Consider the following 27,533-nt stretch of genomic DNA (forward strand, 5'->3'; position numbering starts at 1 on the left):
CGAGGGAATGAAGTTCGACATCAATCAGCAAAAAATGAAGCGAAGTTAAAAGGAGGAGGAAGAAAATCCTCTGTTTTTCTCATTCATGTTTTTCCTTATTTTGCTATATGCAGAACAAGACATGTGAACAATTTTAAGATCAACGGTCAAGGTTGGGTGAGGATTATTACATCTGGTGCGTTGATCTTAAAATTGTCCACATGTCGTGTTTTGCAGGTAGCAAAACAAGGAAAAATAGGTATGAGAAAAAACAGAGGATTTTTTTTCAAAGGAGGAGGTGAAGAAAAACAAAATAGTGATGACTAATCCAAAGTAGCTCTTGAAGCCAAAAAATATGCCACAAAGAGTGTAGGTAAATCCTCTCATCGGCGCCACCCTCAAATGACCTGAATTTCTGCAACTCTCATTCCATGGCTCTGCCCATTAAACCATTCACCTGCATAACTATCCCCTGTATATAACCTGTAAACACCACATCCTGTCTCAAATTCACCTTCATAGAAACCACCATTGCTGTAAAACTTTACCCCTTCTTTGATAATCTTGTTGTCTTTCCTTTCTTTCTTGAAAGAGGACGAGCCTCCGTTGCCTATGAACTACTCTTACCGATTCATTTCTACCCTTTGAAACCCCCAATTTCCTGTTCTTCTTATCCCACAACTGTTTCAGAAACAATGAGGTCTGGATGATAAAACTCTTTTTATTCCCACCAAAATAAAGAACAACAGTGATGAAAACAAGAGCTAACAAGAAGTTTTCTATAGTGGGTATGTCTTTCCTTCTGAGATAGAAGTAAAAGAACAAGAAAAAAGAGAAACTCAAGAACGCCATGCCCATAACAGGTACGAGATGATTCCAACGAATCAGATAACGATTCGAAAGCTGCCGCTTCTTGTCTTGTATAGATGAGAGACTATGGATTGAAGATCGAATAGTTGAAGGAGAACGAAGAAGAGAAGATTGGGTTCTCGTAAGCTTCACCTGGCTTTTCTGTCTCCCTCTTATGTGATTTCTTTCCCCAACCCCTTAAAAGAGTTTCTCTGTAACGTGAGATTATTATCACCAAGATTGAACTGGTAAAGCTCTGGGACATGGCAGATGGTGTGCAAAATAAACAGTCACAGGTGCATCAGCCATGAAATGATGCCAGCGATGACCTCTACTGACCCAGGCTGAAGCCCCTTTTTTCTAATTTAGTTTCTAACCGTCAAGTATTCTTGTTCTTCCTTAACTTAGAAAAAAATTGTCTGCAATTCCGATCTCGTATAATTCCATGTAATACCACCTTCATTTGATGACACGTGTATTGATACCAATACAATGGTCCAGATCTGATTTAAATACCTCTTCATTGATTTAATGTTTTATTAGTTGTACCAGATCTAGACCATTGTATTGGTATCAATACACGTATTACCGCCTGGAGGTGATATTGCATGGAATTGTATGAGATCCGAATTGCAGACGATTTCAACACAACTGGGGATTAGAATACCGACGAGTTTTTTGCGTTTGCAGAAATTCTGGTCATTTGGGGGTGCCGCCGGTGAGAGGTTTTGCCGTGAATAGAAACAAAGGGGGCAACGCCAATGGTTCAAGGCAAGTTACGGATTTAGGGTTGAAAATGTTCATAGGGTAACTTAAGATGTTTTAAGTGAAGTTATCATAAGGGTTAAAATTGTCTTTACAATTTCAAAAACTAACATAAGTCTCATGGTTGTGTTAGGTTGAGTGGATTTATTTGTAAGAAGTGAAACGTAGAAGGGTGAATGTAATAAAGACAAATGCAAGGAAAGGTGAATGTAAATTTCCCGACTAATAAATTATTGATATATCAAATTAAAACTTTTACTTGAAATGTTTGAATACGATAAAAATCTATATATTATACATGAATTTACTAACTATTCTAATAATCAAGGATTTGGTGAAGTTAATTCTGTAATATTAACAAAACCCGGCAAAGCATGTGGTGATACAACTTAGTTGTTTAGGTGTAGGTGAAAAAAAAAGAGGGTTGTTAATCCTTCGAGAAAGGCTTTTTGTCTTTAAAAAGAGGGTTGCTAATCCTATAAGAATGGCTTTTTCTCTAATTGAGGAGGAGGAGGAGGGAGACCATATTAGATTAATAGATTAGATTTCACTTTATATAATTCAATTTGTTTAAAAAGCTGTAAATGTGACGAGGATGTCTAGCCCACTAAATTAAACTGATATTATCCAGAATCGATACTATATCAGTATCGTATCAATCAATCCGATACTCGAGAATTAAATCTTTGCTATGCACACGATCATTCTCATTCTCATTCTCACTCCCGCCATCCCATATTCTAAACCAACAACTTAAATGGCAGTAGATACCAGTGAAGATTCTGGTCCCCCCCATAAATTTGCAGATTCCTCTCCTTGTTGCAGTCCTGATTTCTTTCTTTATTAACCAACAACCACAATCCTAAGCGGTTCGATTGGGCTTGGCAGCGGAGAAGAGGCAAAGGGACCACATGATAAAGTTAGAGCTCGTTTGATAATGTTTCTGTCGTTTCTGTTTCAAGAAACGGCAGAAACATAAATTTTCGTTTCTAAAAATAGAAACGGAATTGAAGGTGTTTGATAAGTCATGTTTTTAGAAGTCGATGATAACCAGTGAAAGAATTACCACAAGTCGTTTCCAGAAACGGCGAAACAAGTTGAACTTGTTTCGCCTGGGTCGTTTCTTGAACCATAAATAAGTAAAAATTTCTATTTCTATTTCTAAAAATAAGTGAAACGAAACAGTTTTATCAAACGGTTTTTGCTCCGTTTCTTGAAACGTTATCAAACGGGCCCTTAGATTCCCATTCGCATTCTTTTTTTTTTTTTTTTGCTAACAAGTTAGATTCCCATTCATTCTTTGGAGATTTTCTGGAGTGAACTTAGTTTGGAAAAGGAATAGGAAATTAAAGTCCTTTTCCAATTTGGGAATAAAACCAATGAAAGATGGGTTCACCCAATGGCATTGCATCAAAATAGAAAATTTGTGTACTTAGTTTGTCTTCACCCATGTTAAAGAGATTCTCTATCCTTTTAGGGTGACTGGTAGCAGCGCTTAAGCGTCCTGTCACAGCCTGCCCACTGAAGGCCCACAATCCCTTAAGGAGGGTGGTTAGGCTGACTTAGTGCTAGTGGGAGTGCTAAGTGCTGACACGATTGCTTAGAAAGATCTAAGGCCGTGACAGTCCGCTCCAAATAAACACCACAATTAATTTTGAACATTGATCTTTTGATAATAAATGGGTAATTTACAACGCCACCCCCTGGAGAATGCCAATATTATAGGAACACCCCCTCTCTTTCACCAAATTAGACTCAGACCCCCTACCGTCAGTCTCAGTTAAAGAATATACTATATATGCTGATGTCAACTATTATATTTTATTTTAAATACCAAAATGCCCTTACTAAACTAAACGTAAAATACCTAAAATGTCTATGTAATAAGCCCCTCCAGGAACTTGCGGCGAGGAGGTGACCCATGATGGTGGCATCGTTGGAGAGGCCGACGGTGACGATGAAGGCATGGGCATGTTTGTTTCCATCACCGGCAACAACGGCATCAGCGACGGACGGTGACAACAGGCTCGCGGCAACCAGTAGCAGACTTAATCAAGTCTTTGAGTTGCAACCAGTTCTGAATTTGAGTTGCAACCAGTTCTCCGGTGAAATCCCACCTGAGTTCTTTGGTCTTGACAAGCTCGGCATTCTGGACCTTTTTTTTTTAAAACACACAAGTTGGCCTCACGGTTCAGACTTCTGTGTGTGTGTGTGTGTGTGAGAGAGAGAGAGAGAGAGAATCTTGTCCACGACACTTGGGGTTTCGAACACCGTCGATCCTCTGAATTCGCTCTAGAGACACGCTCGTCCTGGCTATCCGATAGGAGCATGATACTCGCCACGGGATTTCTCTCCCACCGATCTTCCAGCACCTCAGCGGCTTTCCTCAGAGCTTCTCCAACGCTGGTACCCTGCCCAGCGACGAGCAGGTCGATGATTCGCCGCGTCGAGCGCTGGCCCTGAGCCGTCATCCTTCTCAGCGGCAACAACCTCTTGGAGCACGCCGAGAAGGCAATGATGGAGAGCCGATAAGAAGAGCCAAGCGATGATATCACAAGCCGCATGGCACGCTTCAGCATCTGCAATTTGGCACGGGTCATGCTTCCGCTGACATCCAACACAGTGACCAGATCGATCGATGCAAGGCGAGAGGGATGGAGCAGTCCGACGCCAGCTTCTACCATTTGTGTCCTATGGCTTTCTTTCTCAGAAGCTAAAGACTCTAACTTCTTCAATGTCTTCAATTGTAGCCGAGGAACCCAGAGATCTTGAACCAGTTTAAGGATATGGGTCTTGTTGAGAGGAGATTTCGGGGTTGGGATCCGATCGACGCCTTTGGTGGTGCACCAGGCCTGGATTAGTCGCCGGAGAGTATGGTTTGGAGTTAAAGAAGAGTCTAAAGGAAGTGGCTGCTTTGTGACGGGACATGTCGTGTTTTTCCCCGACGACAACCATTGTTCGATGCTCTCTCGGTCGCTGTCATGCTAGTGCATGCCGGGGGTGGAGGGGCCTTCACCTTTAATGCCACCACGTAAGTCTCGGGACTCCGGCCAACTGAGACCACTGCGACTCCACCGGAGAAGAAGCTAGAACCACCGACAGCTGCTGTTGCGGACGGTCGGTGCGAAGTAACTTAGGTACAATATGTTTTATTATTTATTTTAATTAAAAGGGTAAAAATGTCATTTTAAATCCTTACTTAATGGAGATTGACGGTAGGGGGTCTGAGTCTAATTTGGTGAAAGAGAGGGGGTGTTCTTATAATATTGGCATTCTCCAGGGGGTGGCGCTGTAAATTACCAAGCCGCCGATTGCCTTCATGCCTTTATTAGGGCTTTCTACTTCAACATCCCATTCCCTGTTTTGTATATATGCCAAAGACGGTTGTCGACGATGCTCGCAATAGTCACTATTGCAGAACGAATAGCAACAGGGCTCCAATATGGGTGGGACGACTTGAGTAAAGCGGTGGCCCCACTCACATGGGGGCAAGCCATGGATGTGCCTGAGAAAAACTCAGTTTTCTGGGCATCGGAATCTAAGCCGATCGGTCCTACCGCATCTGTCCATGCGGCCAGAATGTTGACACCAAAGGCGGTCAAGTCTGGTTTGAGGATCTCCGGGTCTATACCACTGGGACCTCGACCAGAGAAGAAGGCCACCACCGGTGCTGGCTTCACGCCAATGACGGTGTCATCGAAGGCGATGGTGGCCGTCGGAATGGAAGAAGAAGAACCGTAAGCTTTGACTGCATCACCTTCTTTGGCGCCTACTGCACAGGTAGGGATGAGGTGAGCTGTGAGCATCGCTGACAACACCTTCGCCATTTGATGCCCCATTAGCGAGGATCAGTCCAACTCCACCTGCTTTCTCAACAACTAAACCCTTTGTGACTCGCAGACATGATCTTGCCTCTGACGAGTTTTGGATCGAGAGAATTCTCCATACAAAGTGAAGTGGAAAGTACTCCCGATTTGCTAGGGTAAACCAATGGGAACATTTTTTCGTACAACAATTTATCAGAGTAGATAGCTACACTTGGAAGCTTTCGTCCATCATTGAGAATTACGTCGGTCGGAAAATTTCGATCAATAGTTCCAGCTCTAATGGTAGTAAGCCATGGTGCGAGGTTAATTACAGGCATTCTGTTGGGGCCATTATTACTAGCAGAGGAGGAGACGAATACCCCTTTAAAAATGACGCCCAGCTGGAAAGGTAAACCGAAATAATCAGTTGTCGGTTGAAAATAAAGAACGCTTTAAATTATCTCATATAAGATCAACAGTTAAAAATAAATGTGATGCTTATATGAAGTGAGCGCTTAACGCTGCTACCATTTAGACATCGTATTTATCCTTATGGGATCTAACTCTAGGGTTAGAAAACGACTTTGACAAATAGCTATTCGCGGGGAGAGAAGGACAGTACAGACGGGAAAGGAAACTTCCTTCAATGCAATTGGGATTGGAATCATAATCCGAATCGGCTGTGACCAATTCGATTAGTATGTATTAATGCGATGCACCACACAAATAGACTAAGTACTGTCTCCACGTATATGAAGTTTCTGAAATGGGTCCTTTATTGTTACAAAAAAAAATATATATATATATATCTCTCTTTCTCTTCCTCTTCCTCTTCCTCTTCCTCTTCTTCTTCATGTGAAAAGGCATCCTTACTCCTTATTGTTTTGGAGAAGAGGGAGACACAACACTCAGACTATCTCTCCTCCCTCTTGTTAAATGACATATTTACTCCTACTTTTGATAGAAAAGAGACAGATATAAGGTTTTAACAAAAAATAGATAGACACGTCACACAAGAAGACACTAGAGGCTCTGAGAGACCAAGGGGGATTCCTAATCCCAATTATTTGGTGAAGTAATGGCCTACCATGGCAAAAAACTATGGCCACTTACTCTAATGTTTGTTTTGGTTTTATTGATTTTGGTTTACCTACCCTTTAACAAAATCTAATATAGTAATCACAATTCTTATTACAAGATAGGGATAAATAACGCTATCTGATCGCGTAGTCTCTATATTAACACATGGCCAATGGGATTGTACCATCAAGTCATCCAAAGAGAGGCATGGTGGTCATTTTGCCACCCCTATATTTAGGCATAGGAGCGCACCATCGGATAGCATTATTTTCTCCTAAAAGACAATATAATAAAGAAAAAAAATTCTATAAGCCATCGGATGAGGGAATGCTAGCATCCCTTTTCTCTAAGTCTATGACTCTCCTCCTCCAGGAAATGACCTCGATGTCCTCCCATGTACGAAAGGTTCCATTATATTTCATTGATGCACTCTTCTATGCCGTTTCTAAAAAAAATCCCTCTCCCTATAGATTAGATGTCAATGTTAGTTATCAATAATAACGATACACATCGGTTGATACAGCCAAGACATACCGATACGCTGAACCAGGTTTGGCACCTGAGCTCCCAAATTTTTATAAAATGCATACCAAATTACCAAAACCAAGAGAGGAGCATAGAGCTAACATAATTCTCTACCAAACCAATAGAATAATAATAAATGATTAACGGGAGTAATTAATTATCTAGATTTGACTTAATAATTAATGATACCTCCATAACACAAAGAATGGAAAGGTCGGTTGGTCGGTCGGTCGGTCGTCCTCTTCCTTTGTCTGCGTCCTCCGATGACCTTTTCTTTCTTCCTTCCTTTTAAACTTCCCTAGGACTTTCCCTTTCACACCTGCAATCACGGCTAAAACTCGAAACATGAATTTGAAGAAACTGTAACTGTGATTTTATGTAATCAAGTGGAAGGAGCTACTCATCTCGGTGTCCTGTAGCAAGGGAGTCTGAGATTCGGTTTGTACTATCTCCAGGTACAAAGTGGTGGTGGCTTTTCTTCTGGGGGAGAACAGATCCAGAGGTTTTGGGTTTGGTCTTGTGGTGAACTTTTCTTTCTCCCCAACAACCCTCTTAACTGTCTCAATTCACATTGGCTCTGAGATCATGAATCTCAGTTCCATTGTTTCTTTTCTGTAAAAATTTCCATATTGATTTGGTCACCAAACGGTAAAGCTTTGATAGAGTATTAGGTATTATATAACTTTTCTGTCTCTTCTCTATGCTTTACTAAATTTTTTCTCCCTTTTTCTTCTTCAGATGTCGTTGAGATGATGCATCATTGGGAGAAAGCATGAGTTCCGGAAGCAGCGGTCTTCGTTTGTGGTGGAGATTTACTGCTTTCCTTCTTCTTCTGGGTCGGTCACTTGGGCTCACTACTGACGGAATTCTTCTACTTTCCTTCAAGTACTCTGTTCTCAGTGACCCTCTATCAGTGTTGGGGAGCTGGAACTACGACGACGACACGCCCTGCTCATGGAACGGAGTTATGTGCACAGGAATCGCGACTGCTAGTATGGGCGATGCGCTTCGAGTAATCAGTTTGGCTCTCCCAAACAGTCAGCTTCTGGGTTCTGTTCCGCCTGACCTGGGTATGATCGAACACCTTCGGCATCTCGATCTCTCCAATAATTCACTCAATGGGACACTACCGGCCTCGCTGTTCAACGTTTCCGAGCTTCAATCACTCGCACTCTCCAACAATGTCATTTCTGGTTCGTTGCCGGAGTCCGTCGCTGGACTCAAGAGCCTTGAATTTCTCAACTTATCCGGCAATGCCTTGTCGGGATTGATCCCTGACAATCTCACTACTCTTCCCAATCTCACCGTTCTCTCCCTCAGCAACAATTACTTCTCTGGCGGTGTGCCCAGCGGGTTTCAAGCTCTAGAAGTTCTTGATCTGTCGTCTAACCTCATTGACGGATCGTTGCCTGCAGAATTCTGTGGAGATAAACTCTGGTACTTCAATCTCTCCTACAATAGACTCTCTGGAGCGATACCGCCAGGTTTTGGGAAGGGAATACCAGCTAATGCTACTCTTGACCTATCTTTCAATAATCTAAGCGGGAAAATCCCAGAATACAGAGCCTTTTTTGATCAGAAGATGGAGTCTTTTGCCGGGAACCCTGATTTATGTGGGAAACCGCTAAAGAAACTGTGTTCAACTCCTTCTACGCCCTCCACTGCCCCAAATGTCTCCAATGCCACCTCTCCGGCAATTGCAGTGATGCCCAAGACCATAGACTCAACCCCTGTAACTGGGTCAGCCGGGAATGCGACAAATGGTATTCAAGGCACTCAACAACAGCAGGGGCAGAGCGGGCTTAGACCAGAAGCGATAGTGGGCATCGTTGTAGGGGATTTGGCGGGAATAGGGATACTGTCAATGATTTTGCTGTATGTGTACCAATTGATGAAGAAAAGGAAGGCGAGCATCACAGGCGCTGGAGAGAAGAAAGCGTTAGAAATGGAAGGAGAAGAGGACCGGTCATCGACGGAAGGGCTAGGCTGGTCATGTTTGAGAAAAAAAGGCATTAGTGATGAAGACACTTCGCAAACAACGGGTAGTGAAGAGGACGAAGAGGAGCAAGTGAACTACGATGAGCAACAGAAGATGCAGCAGAAAAGAGGGTTTCTTGTGACGGTGGATGGAGAAACGGATCTGGAACTGGAGACTCTACTGAAATCTTCGGCTTACATACTGGGAGCTACAGGGTCAAGCATTGTGTACAAGGCGGTGCTGGAAGACGGGACGACGCTGGCGGTGAGGAGGATAGGAGATAGCGGTCTTGAGAAGTTCAAGGACTTCGACAATCAGGTCAGGCAAATCGCCAAACTCCGCCACCCTAACCTAGTCCGCATCAGAGGCTTCTTCTGGGGTTCCGACGAGAAGCTCATCATCTACGACTACGTCCCTAACGGAAGCCTCGCCAACGCCTGTTCCAGTAAGCTCTCTCTACCTACTCGAGTACGTTAGGTAAATGATTTTATTTTTGCTAAAATGCGCGATGTGGGTATAGGAAAACCGGGTTCGTCACCGTATCAGTTACCGTGGGAGGTGAGGCTTAAGATAGCAAGAGGAGTGGGAAGAGGGCTAACGTATCTCCATGAGAAGAAACACGTCCATGGGAATCTGAAGCCCAGTAACATCCTCTTGGGTGCAGACATGGAGCCTATGATCGGGAATTTCGGGTTGGAGAGGCTGGTGTGGGTAGGAGATAACAGCTACAAAGCGGGTGGGTCGGATAGACATTTCGGGATTGGGAGCAAGAGGTCCACACAAGAGCAGCAGGGGCCAGGGGCTAGCCCCAGCACCAGCTCCCTTGGTGGCACCTCCCAATACATGGCGCCCGAGTCCCCAAAGAACCTAAAGCCCAACCCCAAGTGGGATGTCTACTCATTCGGTGTCATCTTGCTGGAGCTGCTCACTGGGAAGATGCTCTCGGAAAGGGAGTTGGTTCAGTGGAACACTGGGTCGTCTGTGGCAGTAGAAGATAGTAATCGGGTGCTCCGGATGGCTGATGTGGCTATTCGAGCTGACGTGGAAGTTCTGCTGGCATGTTTTAAGCTGGGGTTTGCTTGTACGTCCATGCTACCTCAAAAGAGACCCTCCATGAAGGAAGTGCTCCAAGTGCTCGACAAAATACCTTCCTCCTCACATAATCATCTTCTTCATTACTAATTAAGAAAGAAAGATAACGAGGAAAGGTAATGTTGATGTGTTTTTTCCCGTGTTTCTTCTAATTTTTTTTAACTTCAGAGAGTTTTACTAATTGATCACTCAATAGCAGCAGTGAGGGAGTGGACAGAGAGAGAAAGGGTGGAATAGGATTGATTTTGGAATAAAAGAATCTGGCCCTCCATTTTTTTGGGTTAATGGAGCTGCATCAGATTAATATATAGCTTATATATATATATATATATATATATATTGGTGAAAATGAATCTATTGATTTCGTGTGGGGCACATGGGGGTTGGGGAGTTACAACTCTCCATTAATCACGGAGTGGAATTTGATTAGACTATCATACACGAATTTGATAGTGCCTTTCGAGCTAAGGAATCCGCTACATGATTAGAATCTCTAAGAATAAAGGAGAAAATACAATCATTGAACCAAGTAGAGAGGTGAATGATATCTGAGAGAATAGGTTGAATGGCTAAAGGAGCTTTGTTGGCCGATCCCTATATATAGTTGAGAATGGAGTAGCATGGAAAGATCAGAGAATGGCGTAGCATGGAAAGAGTTCCAGTGCTGCACTCGAGTCATTTTATATTCTCTTGTGATAAGAAGACATCGTGGAAGAGCAGATTACAAGCTAACTGTCCCAGTTGTGTTCTAGAAATCAAGCTCGCTCAGCCATGTGAATGGTTCCCTGGTTAGGGGGGATTAGGATTTCTGGGTTCATTTTCTTCCTCTTTCAAGGGCTCTAGGATAGTGCTTCCAAAGGAGAGGTTGCTTGGCTCAAATACCATTTTGCTTATTCGATCATTAAATTATGCACATCGAGGCATTGCACACAAATTTACACTATAAATTTAACATAGTAAGAAGCAAGGAGAGAAAGCTGAGATAAGGCCCGTTGTACCACCATACACTACCTGTCTAAGTCTTATTAGAGTCCTATTCCTGGGCGATGGACCTAGATATTCTTACTAGGGTCCACTCATCTCGCTCATAAATGGAAAAGCTTCTCTCATAAAAGTAAAAGAGGAAATTACGTTGACCTTAAGAGATTCTAACAATATCATGGCATATCGTAAGAGAAAAGTATAGTGGTTAGAGGTAAAGTGATGACCGTCTTTATTTTACTATTTTTTAAATGGTCAAATTATCCTTATAAGTGATAAACTTACAAATGTACCCTTTCTCTATACTTCCCATAAATCATGATTCATATTCCTCTTGTTGCTCTCTTCGTCGAAGAGCATTTACAATTTCGTTTGAAAACCTACTCCAAAACTAAGATTGAAAAAGAAAAATTACTCAAAGGTTGGAATAATTTTACTCTAATTTATATTTCAAAACCCTAGAATGGAAGAAAACCTCAAGATTGGAATTTTTTTACTTTAACACCAAAATCCATACATAATTTCATGAAAAATAGAAAATAATTTGATTATTTCAGCATAGATATGTAGGTTTTGATTTCAAATAGAGAATTATATGCTCTATCAACTAGAGAAATCAAATGATTTTAGAGTAAATTTCAAAGAATAAGCTTTGTTTCTATCCTCATTTCAGATAGAAAACTAGAACATGGGTGATCGGTAGGTCAGATGATAACGAAGAAATTGTAGATAAAGAACAACCTATTATCCTTGCTGCCCAGGTTGCCACTGTTGCCCCAGGTTACCCTTGCTCAAGTCGCTGCTACCTAGGTTTTCGTTGCTCAGGCCAAAAGAAGAGAAAGAAGAGAGATCTAATCTCTTTCATTTTTTGGTTGGATTTTCTATAGGAGAAAGAAGAGAGTTCTGATCTCTTTTAGTTACATGGATTTTGTAGGTAAGAGATACCAAAATCCTTTATCTTTCATGGATTCTTATAATCTTTGCTATTTTGTAGGAGAAATAAGAGAGATTTGATCTCTTTCATATAGGAAAGGTTAAAATGGTATTTTTATGTTTTAAGTTGTTAGGTACCACTGTTAGTCTGAAAATGAAGCGGTTGCAATATTTTTTCTCTAATGGGGGTGCCAAGATATTGTCAAAATCTCCCCGGGAAGTCACTGTAATTTTCTCAAAATAAAATCTAAGGGCATTCCAAGATTTATCAAATTATTCATCCAATCTTTCATTTAATCAAATTATCCAAAATAAATCCAGAATAAAGATGGGGGTTGCAAAACTCTAAAAATAGAGTGTTTCCTTTACCCACCTAAGTTTTTTTTATATTTACCTCTAACCTCCTTATAACCACTCCATCGCATGACTAGCCACCATCAACGATGAAAGGAGGTTGAACAATGGGATCCGATGGTCTCCAACTCTCCATCAATGGACCCTCATTGGTATTGGTCCGTCACAAGTTTATGCATTGATGTGTTGAGTTAGGGAGGAATTTTGTTTCAAGTTATAGGAATGATGTCTGTCTACAAGCATAGTTTATGCTAGCGCCTCCAACTATCTAACTCTCTCTTCCACTAAGAAAATGACATATTTTCTCCTATTGGAGAAAAGAGAGATGGACACAAGAAACACTAATGTACATTATGCTTTCGAAGGGGGAACTCAATCCCAATTTTCTATACCATTTTTATTTTATGTGGAAGAGAACGTCACCTGGTCATGTAACCTTTGCACTATGACGGTTCAAATCCTTCCCTTTCTAGCAATGGAGAAAAAATGGCCTCCAGTGCGTCTAAAGCTAACGGCTATATGCCTAAAACAGTAAAACCCCACTTTAGGGTTAGAAACTTTAAATTGAATTACTCAAATAAGTAATAAAGAATCCCATCCCGCTCCCCCTCATTTCGAAAAAGCAAACCCCTCTCTCTCTCTGGGTTTTTTCATCTCCTCTTCCAGAAGCAAGAGATGGCGACGAACATTGGGATGATGGATTCTGCATACTTCGTAGGAAGATCAGAAATCCTTGCCTGGATCAACTCAACCCTCCAACTCAATCTTTCTAAAGTCGAAGAGGTTAGATTTTCTCCACTTACCCTAACCCTAACTGTTCTGAAATGGAAAACCAAACGCAGATGGAGAATTTTCATTTTTCTTTTATTCGTCGTGATCTTTTTGAAAAAATCCATACTTTGTTTCTGTTCCGCATACACCGCGTCATTTTCTTAGGAATTTTTCTTATTGATTCCGTGAACAATTTCTTATATAGGCTGCATCTGGTGCGATCCAGTGCCAGCTGATGGATGTCGTCCACCCAGGGGTAGTGCCTATGCATAAGGTCAATTTTGAAGCCAAGAGTGAGTATGAGATGATCCAGAATTACAAGGTCCTTCAGGATGTCTTCAATAAACTCAAGATTACAAAGGTCACTTGACTTTCCCATTCAATTTTCATTTTTGGGAAGGGGTGGCTTGTTTAGTGGATCTTGAGATTATTTCTTCGTTGATTTGCAGAGCATCTATGATCTATCAATTTCTGAGACTCTTTTTTCTGTGGGGAAATTTGATGGGTTAAGGGTTTTGTTGAGATTTTGTTTCCTCTTTGATTTATGTGATTTATGTTGATATTTTCTGGGTTTCAGCACATTGAAGTGAAAATGTTAGTGAAGGGAAGACCCCTTGATAACCTGGAGTTCATGCAGTGGATGAAGAGATACTTTGACTCTGTCAATGGTGGAGTTCTGCACAAGTAACTCTCATGCCCTCTATAGCTTCCATTTCTTGGATGTTTTGAATTGTATGCGTGTGTGTGGTGCTCTGTATGTTTCCTTTGGAATTATAATGTAAATTTCTTCATGTGCTGTCTACAACCCGGAAGAAAGGTGCCTGAGAACCAAATTCCAATTTATTAACCATGTTCTCTGTCCGGAACTGGCAGGAAAATTCGCATTTGTTTTTCAAGCTCTCATTCTTGACTGTGTATTTCAGTTATAATCCCCTGGAGAGGAGAAAAGCTTGCAAAGGTGGAAAAGAAGCAAGCAAGAGGACTGCAACTACACAAGCTTCAACCAAAACCTCAACGGTTGCCACCAAAACTCAATCCTCTCACAACAGCCGATGGAATGATGCATCTGCTGTTATCTCGACTAATCCGACCATCAAGACTACAAGACCTGCTTCTAATGGAGCTGCTGCTTTTAATGGACGCCCTGTCTATGATGAACAGGTGACATGAGATGATGCAATAAAGCTTCTTCCTCCCTGGCTGTTTATGTGTATAAATGTAAACTAATATTGAGTTTAATGCAGATCACAGAGCTGAAGCTCTCAGTGGATACCCTTGAGAAGGAGAGGGATTTCTACTTTTCAAAATTGAGGGATATTGAAATTTTATGTCAGTCTCCTGAGATTGAGCAATTACCGGTGCTGTCCATCATCCTTGTTAATTTATACCATTAATTCCTGCACCGCTTTTAATAATGCAAATTAAATTACTATACTAATGATTATGGTAATTGTGGAAATAATTTCATCTTTACAGATTGTTGCTGCGATACAGATCATATTATATGCCACTGATAACAATGGAACAGCGGTGGCAGAAGCACAAGCGATGATATCCCAGAGCCAGAGTCATCCAAAGCCTTGGAATCCTGATCTTGAGGTAAAAGAAGAAAAGCCAAAGATAGAAAGTCAAAAGCGGAAAAATATCTTCACTTCGGAGGTTGATAGTGCAGCCAGTTTAACTTTGTCTCCAAGGCATAGGAAATCTGATGCATCTGATGTCCATTGCAGTGGGTCTCCACTCGTTAGTTGTTGATATCAATCCTGTGTCTATGAATCAAGATACTTTGATCGTATCAGGTTGCCAAACTAGCTTCCTCTTTCCAGTTTGTCCTTATTTCTGTTGTGGTTATATAGCAGCGAATGATAGATATAATCCCATCGACAGCAAGATGGGGATATTAATAGCTTATACACCCAATTGGTTTTGATTGTTCTCTTTCCTTACTACTATTCATTTCATGATAAGCCGATCTCTTTCCTTCAGTTGTATCTATTTTATTCCAGCACTTCAGGATTACTATGGGGGAGGGGTTTGAAAGTGATTCCATTTAAGTATCGCTTTACATCACTTGAGAGTTGGCTGAATTTGTAGTAACTGGCTGCTTTGGATATCATTGTTTCCATCTGAGGAATGACCTATCTTAAAATATTTTAACTTCAATTGAATTTCTTTTATCTTAAGTGACTTTCAATGGGTTTCGGAGTTTTTGGGATTTCTGAAATGTGGCCATCATTGTCATAGTTTGACCATAGTTTTTCTTGAGCTTCAAAATTTTAAGTGATGGGCCGCATGTAAGGGATCGAATTACCTCTGCAATGACATTAGTGTCTGTGTGTGTATGTGTGTTGGCAAACGCATCAACAATGTCTAAGAAATGCATTAAAATGTCTGCTTTATGTTGAGTAAAGCCCAACTAGGTGAAGTGCAGAGTATGCATGTCTTGCGAATTGCCATGGAAACTGATTGCAGAAAACTTCTGGGTGCAATTGGAACCAGGAAAAAACACTGGAATTTGCTTCAACATCAAAAGATTCGTGTTTTGTGGACAGAGTTAGAAGTTGGTTTGCAGGGTTTCTCTTGAATGACAGGCACGTAGATCAGTCTTAGGCTGGTATAATTTTATTCTGTTTCATAACCATCATTTGGAGCAGAGAGAAAAATAGGGAAGGAATGTCTGAGGATATGACTGGTCAGTTATATTTCCTATTTGGTTGTGTCAAGAGGAAAGTGGAAACTGTGAATCCCCCAACCAGCAGGTGCTGCTGACCTTTCCTGATTCATTTCACATTTTCACTTCAAGAGTGGAGACTGGGGAGGCTTATCCTCTGGGGGAGAGGGATGGAGAGACTCAAATACTCGATTCCTGTCCTTTTCCTTTCCTCTTCAATCCTCATTATTTCCCCTTCTCACCCTTCTCACTTCTCTCTTTCGGCTTTGCTTTCCATTTCGATTTGGATTTTACTTTACTTTGAAGCAATAATCCATTAATTGGTCTTTCCAAACTGTTGGCTGCTCTGAAGGTTGGCCTTCAGTGATATTCGATTTTACTTTACTTCTCTCTTTCTCAACAGCTTACTTCGTTTATCAACTTCAGTAGTTTCAATGCTCATATTTGCTCAGTTGTGAATGACATCATCCTCCTTTCTTCTTTGTTTGTGGAGTGCAACTTCCGTTTTAACCGCCGTGAAACAAACATTGTTGCTCACTCCCTTTGTCGTAGGGCACTATCTTCCTCGAGTGTAATTGAGTTTACTTGTAATGACCCTTGGCTCATTTTGGTTTTAAGCTGTGGGAGGCTACTACCGTAACTGACTTTCCTTTGAATGATTTGAATGCATGAGTCTTTTTCTACTTAAAAAAAAAAAAATTAAAAAAAAAAAAAAATAAATAAAAAATCCTGTTGGCTGCAAAGTGAAATTTGAAAAACTATGGATCCCTCTTTTCAGTGATCAAATCAATTAGAATTATGCCTGATGTTAACTGAACCCAACAGCGAAGCTTGTCTCACCAAGACTCTCACCCCCGTTTTAGCCACAGATTGACCAAAGCCACGGTTGGTATCTTAAACCATGCTTGGGGGGTTAAGGTTTTATTTCTTTTGGGTGGTGGGGGAGGGGGCTGTTAATCAAATCTGGTTAGCAGTGCTTTTGATGATGTTAAGATGTAAGAGTTATAATCCGAAGAAGGCTTTTGTTGACCGGAATGGATAAGGGGTTTTAAGTGGTTCTTTGCTCCAAACCGGACCATGTTCAGTCAAAAACCAGATCAAAACAGTGTTTGGCATCAAGGAAGTTCTTACGTAAGCATTTTGATTTCCACTAGGAAAAGGAAAGCTTATCCTAATGTCAACAAATCCACCCACCTTAGTCCAAAAATGAGAAATAACAAAACAGATCTGCCAACCACTGGGCCCCAGACGGGATCTCCAGGGAACTGTACCCCCGGCCTTGTCATCATCTTGCCACCAACACCGCCACCACCACCACCACTACCAATACCAATACCATTTCATTGTTCACACACCCACCAAAAAAGGGTTAGTGACTTAATTAATTCCATTTCGGAAAATCTGGAGAATGAATCCTGCAGCTATTTATTTGGATTTGTAGAGGAAGAAACTTAAGAGTGAGAAACAGTAGAGACAAGAGAGTAGAGAGGGCGTGTGTAGATCTGTAGAGTAATGGCGGCTGCTGCATCTTCAAGCCTTCTCTCTGCTTCTTCCCTGAAGAAGAAGAATCCATCATCTCTCTCATGGCATGTTCCTCTCTCCAACATCTTCAGTGTCACCGTCGCTACTCCTCATCGTCTAGGCCAGAGGAGGGCTTCTTTCGTTATATTGTCGATGGACGCGAAGCCTACGGTCCTCGTCGCGGAGAAGTTAGGTGAAGCTGGGCTTGATCTCTTGAAGGGATTTGCGAATCTCGATTGCTCCTATAACATGACTCAGGAGGAACTCTGTACCAAGATCTCTCTCTGCGATGCCTTGATTGTTAGGAGTGCTACCAAAGTCACTCGTGAAGTGTTCGAATCGTCTGGCGGCCGGCTTAAAGTGGTCGGACGTGCTGGTGTGGGCATCGATAACGTTGATCTGTCGGCGGCGACCGAGCACGGCTGTCTTGTCGTCAATGCCCCTACCGCCAATACTGTTGCTGCTGCCGAGCACGGCATATCCCTCCTCACCGCTATGGCTCGCAATATCGCCCAGGCCGATGCCTCTGTCAAGGCTGGTAGGTATCTTGTCTTTTCCCTTTTTTCTTTTCGAACTTCAATATATATCCTTACGTTTAGGCATTTTGTCGAGCGTTTTATTCTCTTCAGTCATCATCCCATATTTTCTCGGAGTGGTTTATACTTTGGCAATTGATATGCATCTGAAATCGAAAATGGAGGCTATGATCGATCTATTACTGATTTTGCTTTGATGAACCATTCTCTTGTTCCAAAAACGGTCAAAATACTTTTCTTCCCCATTGTCGATCACTAAATTACTTTAGCATAAAAGAAACTCCTAACTTTTCCTACTTTGATTAGTTCAATAGATTCTTTTCTTTTTTCCTTTATGGGTCTGTAAGGCGGGGAAGCAATGTTATTATAAAAATATATCTCAGAATAGATTGGATAACCTGTGAATAGTTCTCTGGAATAAGTTTATTGAGCATAACTGCAATAAAGTATGTACCTAATAATTGAAAGCCATGATCCCATGACTATTCTCTGTGACAAGCCATATTAGCGGTGCAGTTGATTTGTTGTGATCTTACAGAGGTGTTATTAAAAAACCTTGATCTTTAATATCAAGTAATTAGAAAAATACGAATACCTCTCTTATGCTATTGCTATGTTGGTGAACTCAGGCAAATGGCAACGAAACAAATATGTTGGTGTTTCACTTGTTGGAAAAACACTTGCTGTGATGGGATTTGGGAAGGTGGGATCAGAGGTTGCCCGGCGTGCCAAGGGATTGGGTATGCATGTTATTGCCCACGATCCCTATGCACCTGCAGATCGTGCTCGTGCAATCGGTGTTGAGCTGTTGTCTTTTGATGAAGCTTTAGCAACATCAGATTTCATCTCATTGCACACGCCTCTTACTCCTGCTACATCAAAGATATTCAATGATGAAGCTTTTTCAAAAATGAAGAAAGGAGTTCGAATTGTCAATGTTGCTCGTGGTGGAGTGATTGATGAGGATGCTCTTGTGAGGGCATTGGATGCTGGGATTGTTGCTCAGGTTCTTTCCATTTCTTCCACAAAGCCATATAACCATGTTTCTCATTATGTATAAGAAAATGGAAGGAATAGAGGATAATTTGTCCTTTTATTGAACCAGGCGGCTCTTGATGTCTTCACTGTGGAGCCACCACCAAAAGACAGCAAGTTGGTGCACCATGAAAGTGTTACTGTGACTCCACATCTTGGTGCCAGCACTATGGAAGCTCAGGTAACCTGCTATTATCAACCATGACATCTGCTGACTGCGACACTTCATTTCTTTTGTTATGCCATCTTTTGACATTGTTGCTACAATCAGGAAGGAGTGGCCATTGAAATAGCTGAAGCTGTTGCCGGGGCCTTGAAAGGGGAACTTGCTGCTACTGCTGTAAATGCACCCATGGTTCCTGCTGAGGTACTCTACAAGACCTTTGCTTTGTGTCCTTTGCTGCATAAAAAACATCCAACATTTCTTTCTAATAGAAATTTTGTGGTTCTTTTGAGTAGAAAATGCTGCAGACTTAGGGCCCGTTTGATAATGTTTCAAGAAACGCGTTTGATAAAACTGTTTTGTTTCACTTGTTTTCAGAAATAGAAATTGAAATTTCTACTTATTTATGGGTCAAGAAACGACCCAGGCCGTTTTTGGAAACGACTTGTGACCATTCATTCGCTGGTTACTATTGACTTCCAGAAACATGACTTATCAAACACCTTAAACAGAAACGGAAATTTATGTTTCTGCTGTTTCTCGAAACAGAAACGGCAGAAACGTTATCAAACGGGCCCCTAGTTTCCTAAAAAGCGCATAGCAAAAGTTGGCTACTTTTTTTTCTTCTTCATAAATTTATAAATTTTGACCCCTCTACTTAAATTGTAGCTGGTCCAAATTGCCTGGTGTTTCTACCAAGCTACATTCAGATTAGAACAACCATGAGATGGAGTTTATTGGAATTCGAGAGGAATAATTGGTTTCTCATGATCTGTGAGATCTCTTAAATTAGAAATCAACCCTAGCAGATGATCATAACCATCACACCTATATCATGTCCTTTTTAAGTGGTGAGAGAGAATATGGTGAGCAGTTTCCAGTATCTCCTGATCAGCTAGCTCTGTGTATATGTGCATGTGCGTGTCTTTCAAACAAAGACTTTTATAGCTTTTGTTTTTCACCTCCATGCACCATTGTGTACGAGTAATAAGCATCTTTTCTTACTTTATGTTTTTTCCATGTGTGGAATTTGTATCTTACTTTCTTCTCTAAACAACAGGTTTTGTCGGAGCTTGCACCATTTGTCATACTTGCAGAGAAGCTTGGCAGACTTGCTGTACAGTTGGTAGCAGGTGGCAGTGGTGTGAAATCAGTGAAGGTTACTTATGCATCTGCTAGAGCTCCTGATGATCTTGATACTAGGGTGCTCCGTGCCATGATCACCAAGGGTCTGATCGAGCCTATATCCAGTGTATTTGTCAATCTGGTTAATGCTGATTTCACTGCAAAGCAGAGAGGACTGCGGATTTCAGAAGAGCGGATCCTGCTGGACGGCTCACCTGAGAGCCCACTTGAGTTCATCCAGGTTCAAATTGCCAATGTGGAATCAAAATTTGCCAGTGCCATCTCAGAGTCTGGTGAGATTAAAGTGGAGGGAAAGGTGAAGGATGGGATACCCCATTTGACAAAGGTAGGATCTTTTGAAGTGGATGTGAGCTTAGAAGGCAGCCTCATACTGTGCAGGCAGGTTGATCAACCAGGGATGATTGGAAAGGTGGGGAGTGTGCTGGGCGGAGAAAATGTGAATGTAAGCTTCATGAGTGTTGGGAGGATTGCCCCGCGAAAACAAGCAGTAATGGCAATTGGTGTGGATGAAGAACCCAGCAAAGAGACTCTGAAGAAAATCGGGGAAATACCAGCAATTGAGGAGTTTGTTTTCCTTAAGTTGTAGTTTTGCTTCTTAATCAATTTTGGTATGTTGCATTCATGCTACGTTTTCTTTCTTTCTGGTTGCTTAGGGGGGTTCTCAAGTAGCGGCTTAAATATTTCCGTAGTTGATTGTAGACTTTCTATTTAGTTTTTGTTGCTTTTAGATCAATTTCCTTGAGACAAAGTGGAAGTTTTAGTAGCCTCTTCCCTTGAATATATATATATATATATATATTTTTTTTTTTGAATTAAAAATGCTTCATCGTCTTTCTTCCTGGTAGAGATGAAGGAAGAAGACATCTGAGGCACAGGATTGGTTTGTGGTCAGTTGCAGATGCAATCAATGTCTGTCAGCAGTGGCTACACTTGCACTATTTAGTCTCTATCTCTCTCTCTCGCTCCCTCTGGCCGTTGGGGATGCTTGTGTGTGCCATTTCCACTCACCAAGGTAGGTTTTCAAAGACGGAGGGAAATTTGTTCTGCGGATTCCGTTGGGTCCCAAGAACTCTTGAATCGGTCCTCGTATTAAAAAACAGAGCGACTCTAGGGCTTTTGTGTGTGAATCGACAGTGTCAAATCAGTTGGAATCTAGATTGATTACGGTCGATTACGATCCAAGATGGCCAATTCACCGACCCAATTACTGATTCTAGAAACCATGTAAGGGGAATTATGGGGAAGGAAAATGATATTTTTATATTTAAAAAAGAAATATATGTAATCATTACCTCATGTGACTATCATCACTTTAAATCATTCAATATTTGGTTGTAAAATTTCATTTTACTTTGCATCTAAAACCTTTTGTTATAATATGTAAAATAAAAATTACATATAAAATGTATCATTACTAAATATAGATAAAAGAATCAAGTAGTTTATAATTTATACAATCACATTGAATCACATAGGGTAATGATTATAAACATTCATTTTTTTTAAGTATGAAAATTTTACTTTCCTATCCTTTAAATTTCCCTTTACAAGCAAACGGAGCCTCAAATGTTGCAAAAGTCATAAAAACTTCTGAAAAAGAAAAATAGTGCATTTGAAAGAGAAATCAGAGATGAAAGATATCACGGAAAGGTACTACAGATCGTATAGCGGCAGAGGAGTGCAACATGTGGCATATAATTGATCGTGTGGGTAGTTCCAATTTTGTCTCAAATAACCATATACACATACGAACTATATTATCGTTCATAAAGGAAAATTGAGAAATCAGTTCTTGTTGGAATTGGAATCGGATCTTTTGTTATAATGATCCTCGCTTCCTGGTCTCCCATTCCTACTTTCATCCCACGGTTTCAACTATCTTGCCGTTGCTGCCATGACTTCTCCTTGGAACCATCTAGTGCGCAGAGCTTGATGACGATATTCCATAGGAAAGTGGAGGGTTTTGAAATTTGACGAAAAATGGCAAGGACATAGGCAGTATCGTCATGATCTATGTTTGCTATACATTTCAGAAGGTTGCGTATTGCCGAAGGGTGAGTCGTTCCCGTTATGATCACGTAAGCATGGATTTGGGTGCATTGCTTTAGAGTTGTGAAGGTTGCCCATTTCATTAAATAGGGTTTGGAAAGCAAGAGCAGCATTCAAAGAACAATAACAGAGTACAGAGTTCAACCATTTATAAGTTCGTTGCTCTATTCTATTATATTTTATAAATAAAAAGTATGGACTCGATCTTTTTTTTTTTTTTTTTTTTTTTGTAGGAATTCTGGACTCGATCCATAGACAACAATCTCTGATAATCGTTCAAATATGGTTATTTTGTGAGGAAAGCATTTCTCCATCGAGACCAGCGGGGAGTGGTTTTCCAATTTCCTTCGATAATGTAGTTCGCATGTGCATTTGGTTATTTGAGGCAGCACCGACCTGTCCACACGATCAACTATATGCCATATGTCGCATTCCCCTGCCAACCTATACGATCTGTAGTACACCCCCATGCTACAGAGGATCTGGATCCGAGGGCAAAGGGGAAAAATCAAAGATGAAAGTAGGGGTGTAAGTTTGGCTTTGAATTTCCGAACTTGTTTGGCTCATCTTGAGCCCAAACAAGGCTTGGTTTAAGAGTCCAGACCCTGAGGGTAAATTAAGGTTAAAAAACAATGACCATGGGTCAGGGGTTAACCTTGATTTATATAATATAATTTAGGTTTGTAGTCAAGTATCTTGAACATCTATTATTATGTTGACAGGGTCAATTAGAGTTAACCCGATCCTAAAAAAATCAAGGTTGATTACGCCCAATTAGGCCCAATCGGGCCAATCAGGATCAATTAGGGCCGGATTAAATTGATGTGAACCCAACATGATTGGGTTGAGCTTTGGATTCGGGTTTCAAGAAACCCGGCCCACCCCACTCTGTTTCACCCCTAGATGAGAGGGAGGAAAATGATCAAGGCCTCTCACTTGTCTTCTCACTAACTATATGACATCTCACTATGCTTTGGAAAGAATCATCATGCTTTTTGTCTCCCACAATATTGGAGGTAAAAGCTCATTTAGGTTGGGCTCCAAGGCCCTTACATTACTTGTAGAAACACAACCCCAAAAGTGATGCAAAAGATAATGGAAAAATAAGAACAAACAATGCGCAAAAGTTTATGAGGTTCGACAAGATTGCTTACGTCCTCGGTGAGACGAGATTTTGCTTCACTATCAATGGAGAATAGAGTTACAATGCTCATCCTCACACCTCTCAAAATTACATACAGAGAAAGTAACTCTCGCTACAAATATATAACGAAAAACCCTAATATCAAAAAATACACCAGTACTCCTGGATTAAACTACGACGGAATACAAGACATTGTACACCAACACTAATACCTCCCAAAGGAAATTAATAAAGTAGAAATTGCTAAAAGAATAGGTCCACACATATAGTAGTGGTGCTTTGTACTTCTCTCCATTCTCTTACAATCATTTCAATCTCAGTATCGAATTGGTTGAATCATAGCCCATATCGATACCCGGTTGATCTTGGATTGAGTATTGGTATTAGTTTAAGGGTAAAATCATAAAAAATATTATTTAATGAAAAATAAGGATGAAATTGTTGGGGATATAATGTCTTAAAATCTAGGGTTTAAAGGTTTTTTTTTGTAAATTTTCTATATAGGATTTCGCTATATATTTGTAGCAACGTTTTTTTTCTCTGTAAGCAAGCCAAGAGAGATGTGATCATGTTAAACTTATTCTCCATTGATTTTAAAAGAAAACCTTATCTCACCAAGAACATAGGCAATCTTATCAAACGTTATAAATCTATGTGCATTGTGTGATTGCTATAATTCTATTCGCCATTAATAGTAAAACATGATCTTATCTCACCGAGGGCATTGGCAATCTTATCGAATCTCATAACTCTCTATGCATTGTGTGATTGCTTGTTCTATTTTTTCATTTTTTCTCTTTATTTTAACAGAAATCAACCGATCCAAACTGATAGGAACTTATCCAAATTGATATCCATTTGATACCAAAAGAAAAGCACCTCAATAATTGAGAGAGAGAGAGAGAATATAAGGAAACTGTAGCTCTATCTTCATTCACTTTAATAACTTTACCTAAAGAAAAGCACCTCAATAATTGAGTGAGAGAATATAAGGTGAGTGTAGAACGTCAATAATTGAGAGAGAATCTAAGGAACAGTACTTTTCTTGACTCCCAAGTCCCCCCAGCCAGACAAAAAAACAGGAGAAAGCTGAACTCCCATGTGAGCCTGATACAAAGTCAGAAACTCTGTTCTTGCTAAAGATTTAGGGGACATTATCGATATTGGTACACGAATACTGATCAGATATCGATCCAAATTAGATCGAATTGGCGAGTATCGGTCTTTTTTGCCCTGTTTTTATAAAGAGTACAATTTTTTAATCATTTTACACCAGAAACGATTCGCATAACCGATCTTGACCGGTATCGAATTGGGGATCGTGTAAGTCAATACCGATCCCATACGGCCTATCCCAGACCGATACTATTTCTTGCTCCTTCAGTCTTAGTCTACCTTCCACCTAGCAGTGGCATCCCTGTTCCTCCGACTCGCTTTCCTGAGAGTCTATTCTCCATCTTCGCAGCTCGAGTCATAGTGTCAGGTCTCTCTCTCTCTCTCTCTCTCTCTCTATCTCTGATGGACGGAGAAGGTACATCTTCACTGTCGGCGATGGCCCAGTTCGGCTACGTTATCTCGATCCCGACGAGTGTAGCCTTCCAAGTTATCCTCACCCTCTTTGGAAGCTTTCGGAATCAGAGTTCAAAGAAATGGTTCATTTTCCTCCTTTGGTCTGCCTATCAATTGGCCGATATCGCAGCCACCGCTGCCCTTGGCATTGTAAGCAGCTTCTCTAGTATGAATATGGAAAATTTAGCCCCAATTTGGTCTTCATTCCTTTTAATGCATCTTGGAGGACCTGACAGTATCAGTGCCATCTCCTTGGTAGACAATGAGCTGTGCTTTAGACACTTAATCCAGCTTATCTACCGAGTTGGAATTGCTGGCTACATCCATTTTAAACTATTATATTTCGACTATGTATACGGGAATGAAGGGCTCAAGTTTGCAGCTTTCATGTTCATGTTATTAGCTGGAATCTCCAAGTATGCTGAGAGGACTTGGGCTCTTTACTCGGCAAACATGGCTAGACTTAGAAATTCCATGCTTCCTCCTCCTAATTCAGGGCCAACTCCATTAATCCCTAATGGTGATGATGATGATGATGATAATGATGTTGGTGATGCCCACCAATCCATTCCCATTCCCATGACTGAATATGCTTCCGAATCAACATCAACACCAACACCAACAGAGGAGGATGGGACAGTCTATTCTGATAAGGAAATATTGTTGCGAGGCTACCAATACTTCTGCAGCTTCAGGTGCCTCTTTGTGGATTTGATGGTTCCATGCTCTCGTATTATGGATATCCGGGAATTCTACTTACAATGCCGTTGCGAAGTTGCCTTCCAACTGATTGATGTGGAGCTCAGGTTCGTTTACGATATGCTCTTCACCAAAGTGCCTGTGGTCCGCACACACCTAGCATGCATTTTGCGATTCCTTAGAATTTCTGTCCTCATCTACACCTTAATGGAGTTTCTTAACAATATTTTGATTCCAAGATCCAGGAGGATGCCAGGATATGGGATCCTTTTTTTTGATAGATTGTTATTCACTAACCCTCTCGTAGCCTTGATTATCTTTGGTTGGGCTTTTGTTCAAGAAATGTTCGAAGTCACTCAGATGCTTCTATCGGAGTGGACTATCGTCTGGTTAATTAACCACAACCTCAATTGGCTAGCAACGATAATCTTGAATCGTCTCATCTCGTGTCGATTGCTGGTTTCTAAAACCTCTCATGATGGAAGTGGAGTGAGGGGAGTAGTGATTTCCAAGACGGCGACGACCACAACAACAACAACAACAACCAGAAGGACATCATGGTGGCATAACAATAGTATGGCCCAGTATAATCTATTGAGCTTTTGCTTCAAAGAAGAGCCATCATTTTTCAAAAGAATCCTATATCTTTCTTCTTGGGGGAAATATTCATGAGTGGAGGGAAAACAGCCAGAACACAACTTACATCCATGTCTCTGATGACATTAAAGATTTCATCTTCAAACAATTTAAAAAAATGGTTACGACATCTTATGATGAAGAAATCAAAAGGGCAGAATTTCGCAATCCCCGAGGTAAATGGGCATTGAAAAACAACAGTTGCCTTCAAGAATTTGAATGGAGTTTTGATGTTGAATTTGGTCAAAGCATTCTTATCTGGCATGTTGCGACAGATCTCTGTTACTATTCTGAGGATCTTGATTCAATCGAATGTGAAACTGAAATTCCTCGTCAAATTGAAGTGAGCAACGGTTTATCTAATTATCTGTTATATCTTCTGCTCATTCTCCCTTTTATGTTGAACAATAGAACTGGAAAGATTGGGTTTCAAGACACGTGTGCCGCAGCTAAAAAGTTGTTTGATGTCCCCGAAGGTAGAAGACAAAAGATTTTTTCTTCCATTCTTCAGAGGAAGAAATTATCAATGGATGTAAAACAGGCAAAAGCTTACATTATGAGGTTTCTTAGGTCGGATGCCCAAGTTCTGAAAGGAGAAACTGAAGCAGAGGAGAGCAAATCTGTGTTATTAGAAGCACATAAGCTTGCAAAGTCACTGCAATCATATGCAAAGGAAGAAAGATGGAAGATCATAAGTGGGGTGTGGGTAGAGATGTTGTCATATGCTGCAAAAAATTGTAGTGGGAAACACCATGCCCAGCAACTTTGTGATGGTGGAGAATTTCTGACCAAAATCTGGCTTCTGATGGCTCATCTTGGTATGTGTTGAGTAGTTCCATACCCAGTGCTAGGTATTTCTTTGTGGAATTGACGAGTATTTACTTCTGTACTCTAGTGTTTGATGTTTTCTAATGTTATTTGGTTGTCTATATATGTACCATTTTGATAGTTCTTGTGATATCTTTTGTTGAAAACCTATTATATATATATATATATATATAAGTCATGCTTTGAGTGATAAATTTCAAATTGAGTTTTATTCTCACGGTTGGAGGAAATGTGGCTAGCTAGGTAAGATTGAAACTGGAGGTTTTGAATAGAAAAGGTTCAAGAATTCACAGAGTTCTGCATAAATGTATGCATGTAAGCTTTTTAAAAGTCTTACACAGAAATAGTAAAGATGGCAATAATAAAAATTCTTTAGTTTCAATACAAATTAGCTACAAGACAATGATCTTGTTTAAGTAAGAT

The 27,533-nt window shown here is 40.7% G+C and overlaps 4 protein-coding genes and 1 pseudogene across 6 annotated transcripts; 4 read left to right on the forward strand and 1 right to left on the reverse strand.

Annotated features, from left to right (window-relative positions):
* Nucleotides 1–306: 306 nt before the first annotated feature.
* Nucleotides 307–4,277, reverse strand: LOC122068817 (annotated as a pseudogene).
* Nucleotides 4,278–7,259: 2,982 nt separating this feature from the next.
* LOC122068828 (probable LRR receptor-like serine/threonine-protein kinase At4g37250) lies at nucleotides 7,260–10,359 on the forward strand. Of its 3 annotated transcripts, none has more exons than XM_042632745.1 (3): nucleotides 7,260–7,652; nucleotides 7,743–9,427; nucleotides 9,503–10,359. In XM_042632745.1, exons 2-3 carry the CDS (start codon nucleotides 7,777–7,779, stop codon nucleotides 10,162–10,164), a joined length of 2,313 nt encoding a protein of 770 aa, XP_042488679.1. In that variant the 5' UTR covers nucleotides 7,260–7,652; nucleotides 7,743–7,776; the 3' UTR covers nucleotides 10,165–10,359. The 3 variants fall into 3 exon arrangements, with proteins under 3 accessions (XP_042488679.1, XP_042488678.1, XP_042488680.1); XM_042632744.1 differs by having other exon boundaries at nucleotides 7,260–7,526; XM_042632746.1 differs by having other exon boundaries at nucleotides 7,260–7,459.
* A 2,574-nt stretch (nucleotides 10,360–12,933) lies between these two features.
* Nucleotides 12,934–15,296, forward strand: LOC122068816 (microtubule-associated protein RP/EB family member 1C-like). Its single transcript, XM_042632724.1, has 6 exons — nucleotides 12,934–13,125; nucleotides 13,319–13,474; nucleotides 13,691–13,797; nucleotides 14,037–14,274; nucleotides 14,358–14,471; nucleotides 14,590–15,296. The coding sequence occupies exons 1-6, from the start codon at nucleotides 13,018–13,020 to the stop codon at nucleotides 14,866–14,868; spliced, it is 1,002 nt and encodes a 333-aa protein (XP_042488658.1). The 5' UTR covers nucleotides 12,934–13,017; the 3' UTR covers nucleotides 14,869–15,296.
* A 1,813-nt stretch (nucleotides 15,297–17,109) lies between these two features.
* Nucleotides 17,110–20,948, forward strand: LOC122068815 (D-3-phosphoglycerate dehydrogenase 1, chloroplastic). The gene is made up of 5 exons (XM_042632723.1): nucleotides 17,110–17,843; nucleotides 18,471–18,847; nucleotides 18,947–19,057; nucleotides 19,148–19,243; nucleotides 20,100–20,948. Exons 1-5 carry the CDS (start codon nucleotides 17,297–17,299, stop codon nucleotides 20,769–20,771), a joined length of 1,803 nt encoding a protein of 600 aa, XP_042488657.1. The 5' UTR covers nucleotides 17,110–17,296; the 3' UTR covers nucleotides 20,772–20,948.
* A 3,981-nt stretch (nucleotides 20,949–24,929) lies between these two features.
* LOC122068832 lies at nucleotides 24,930–26,318 on the forward strand. The gene has a single exon (XM_042632752.1). It carries the CDS (start codon nucleotides 24,930–24,932, stop codon nucleotides 26,316–26,318), a length of 1,389 nt encoding a protein of 462 aa, XP_042488686.1.
* Nucleotides 26,319–27,533: the final 1,215 nt, after the last annotated feature.

The sequence above is a fragment of the Macadamia integrifolia genome, unplaced genomic scaffold, assembly GCF_013358625.1.
Source record: "Macadamia integrifolia cultivar HAES 741 unplaced genomic scaffold, SCU_Mint_v3 scaffold46, whole genome shotgun sequence".
Lineage (NCBI taxonomy): Eukaryota > Viridiplantae > Streptophyta > Magnoliopsida > Proteales > Proteaceae > Macadamia > Macadamia integrifolia.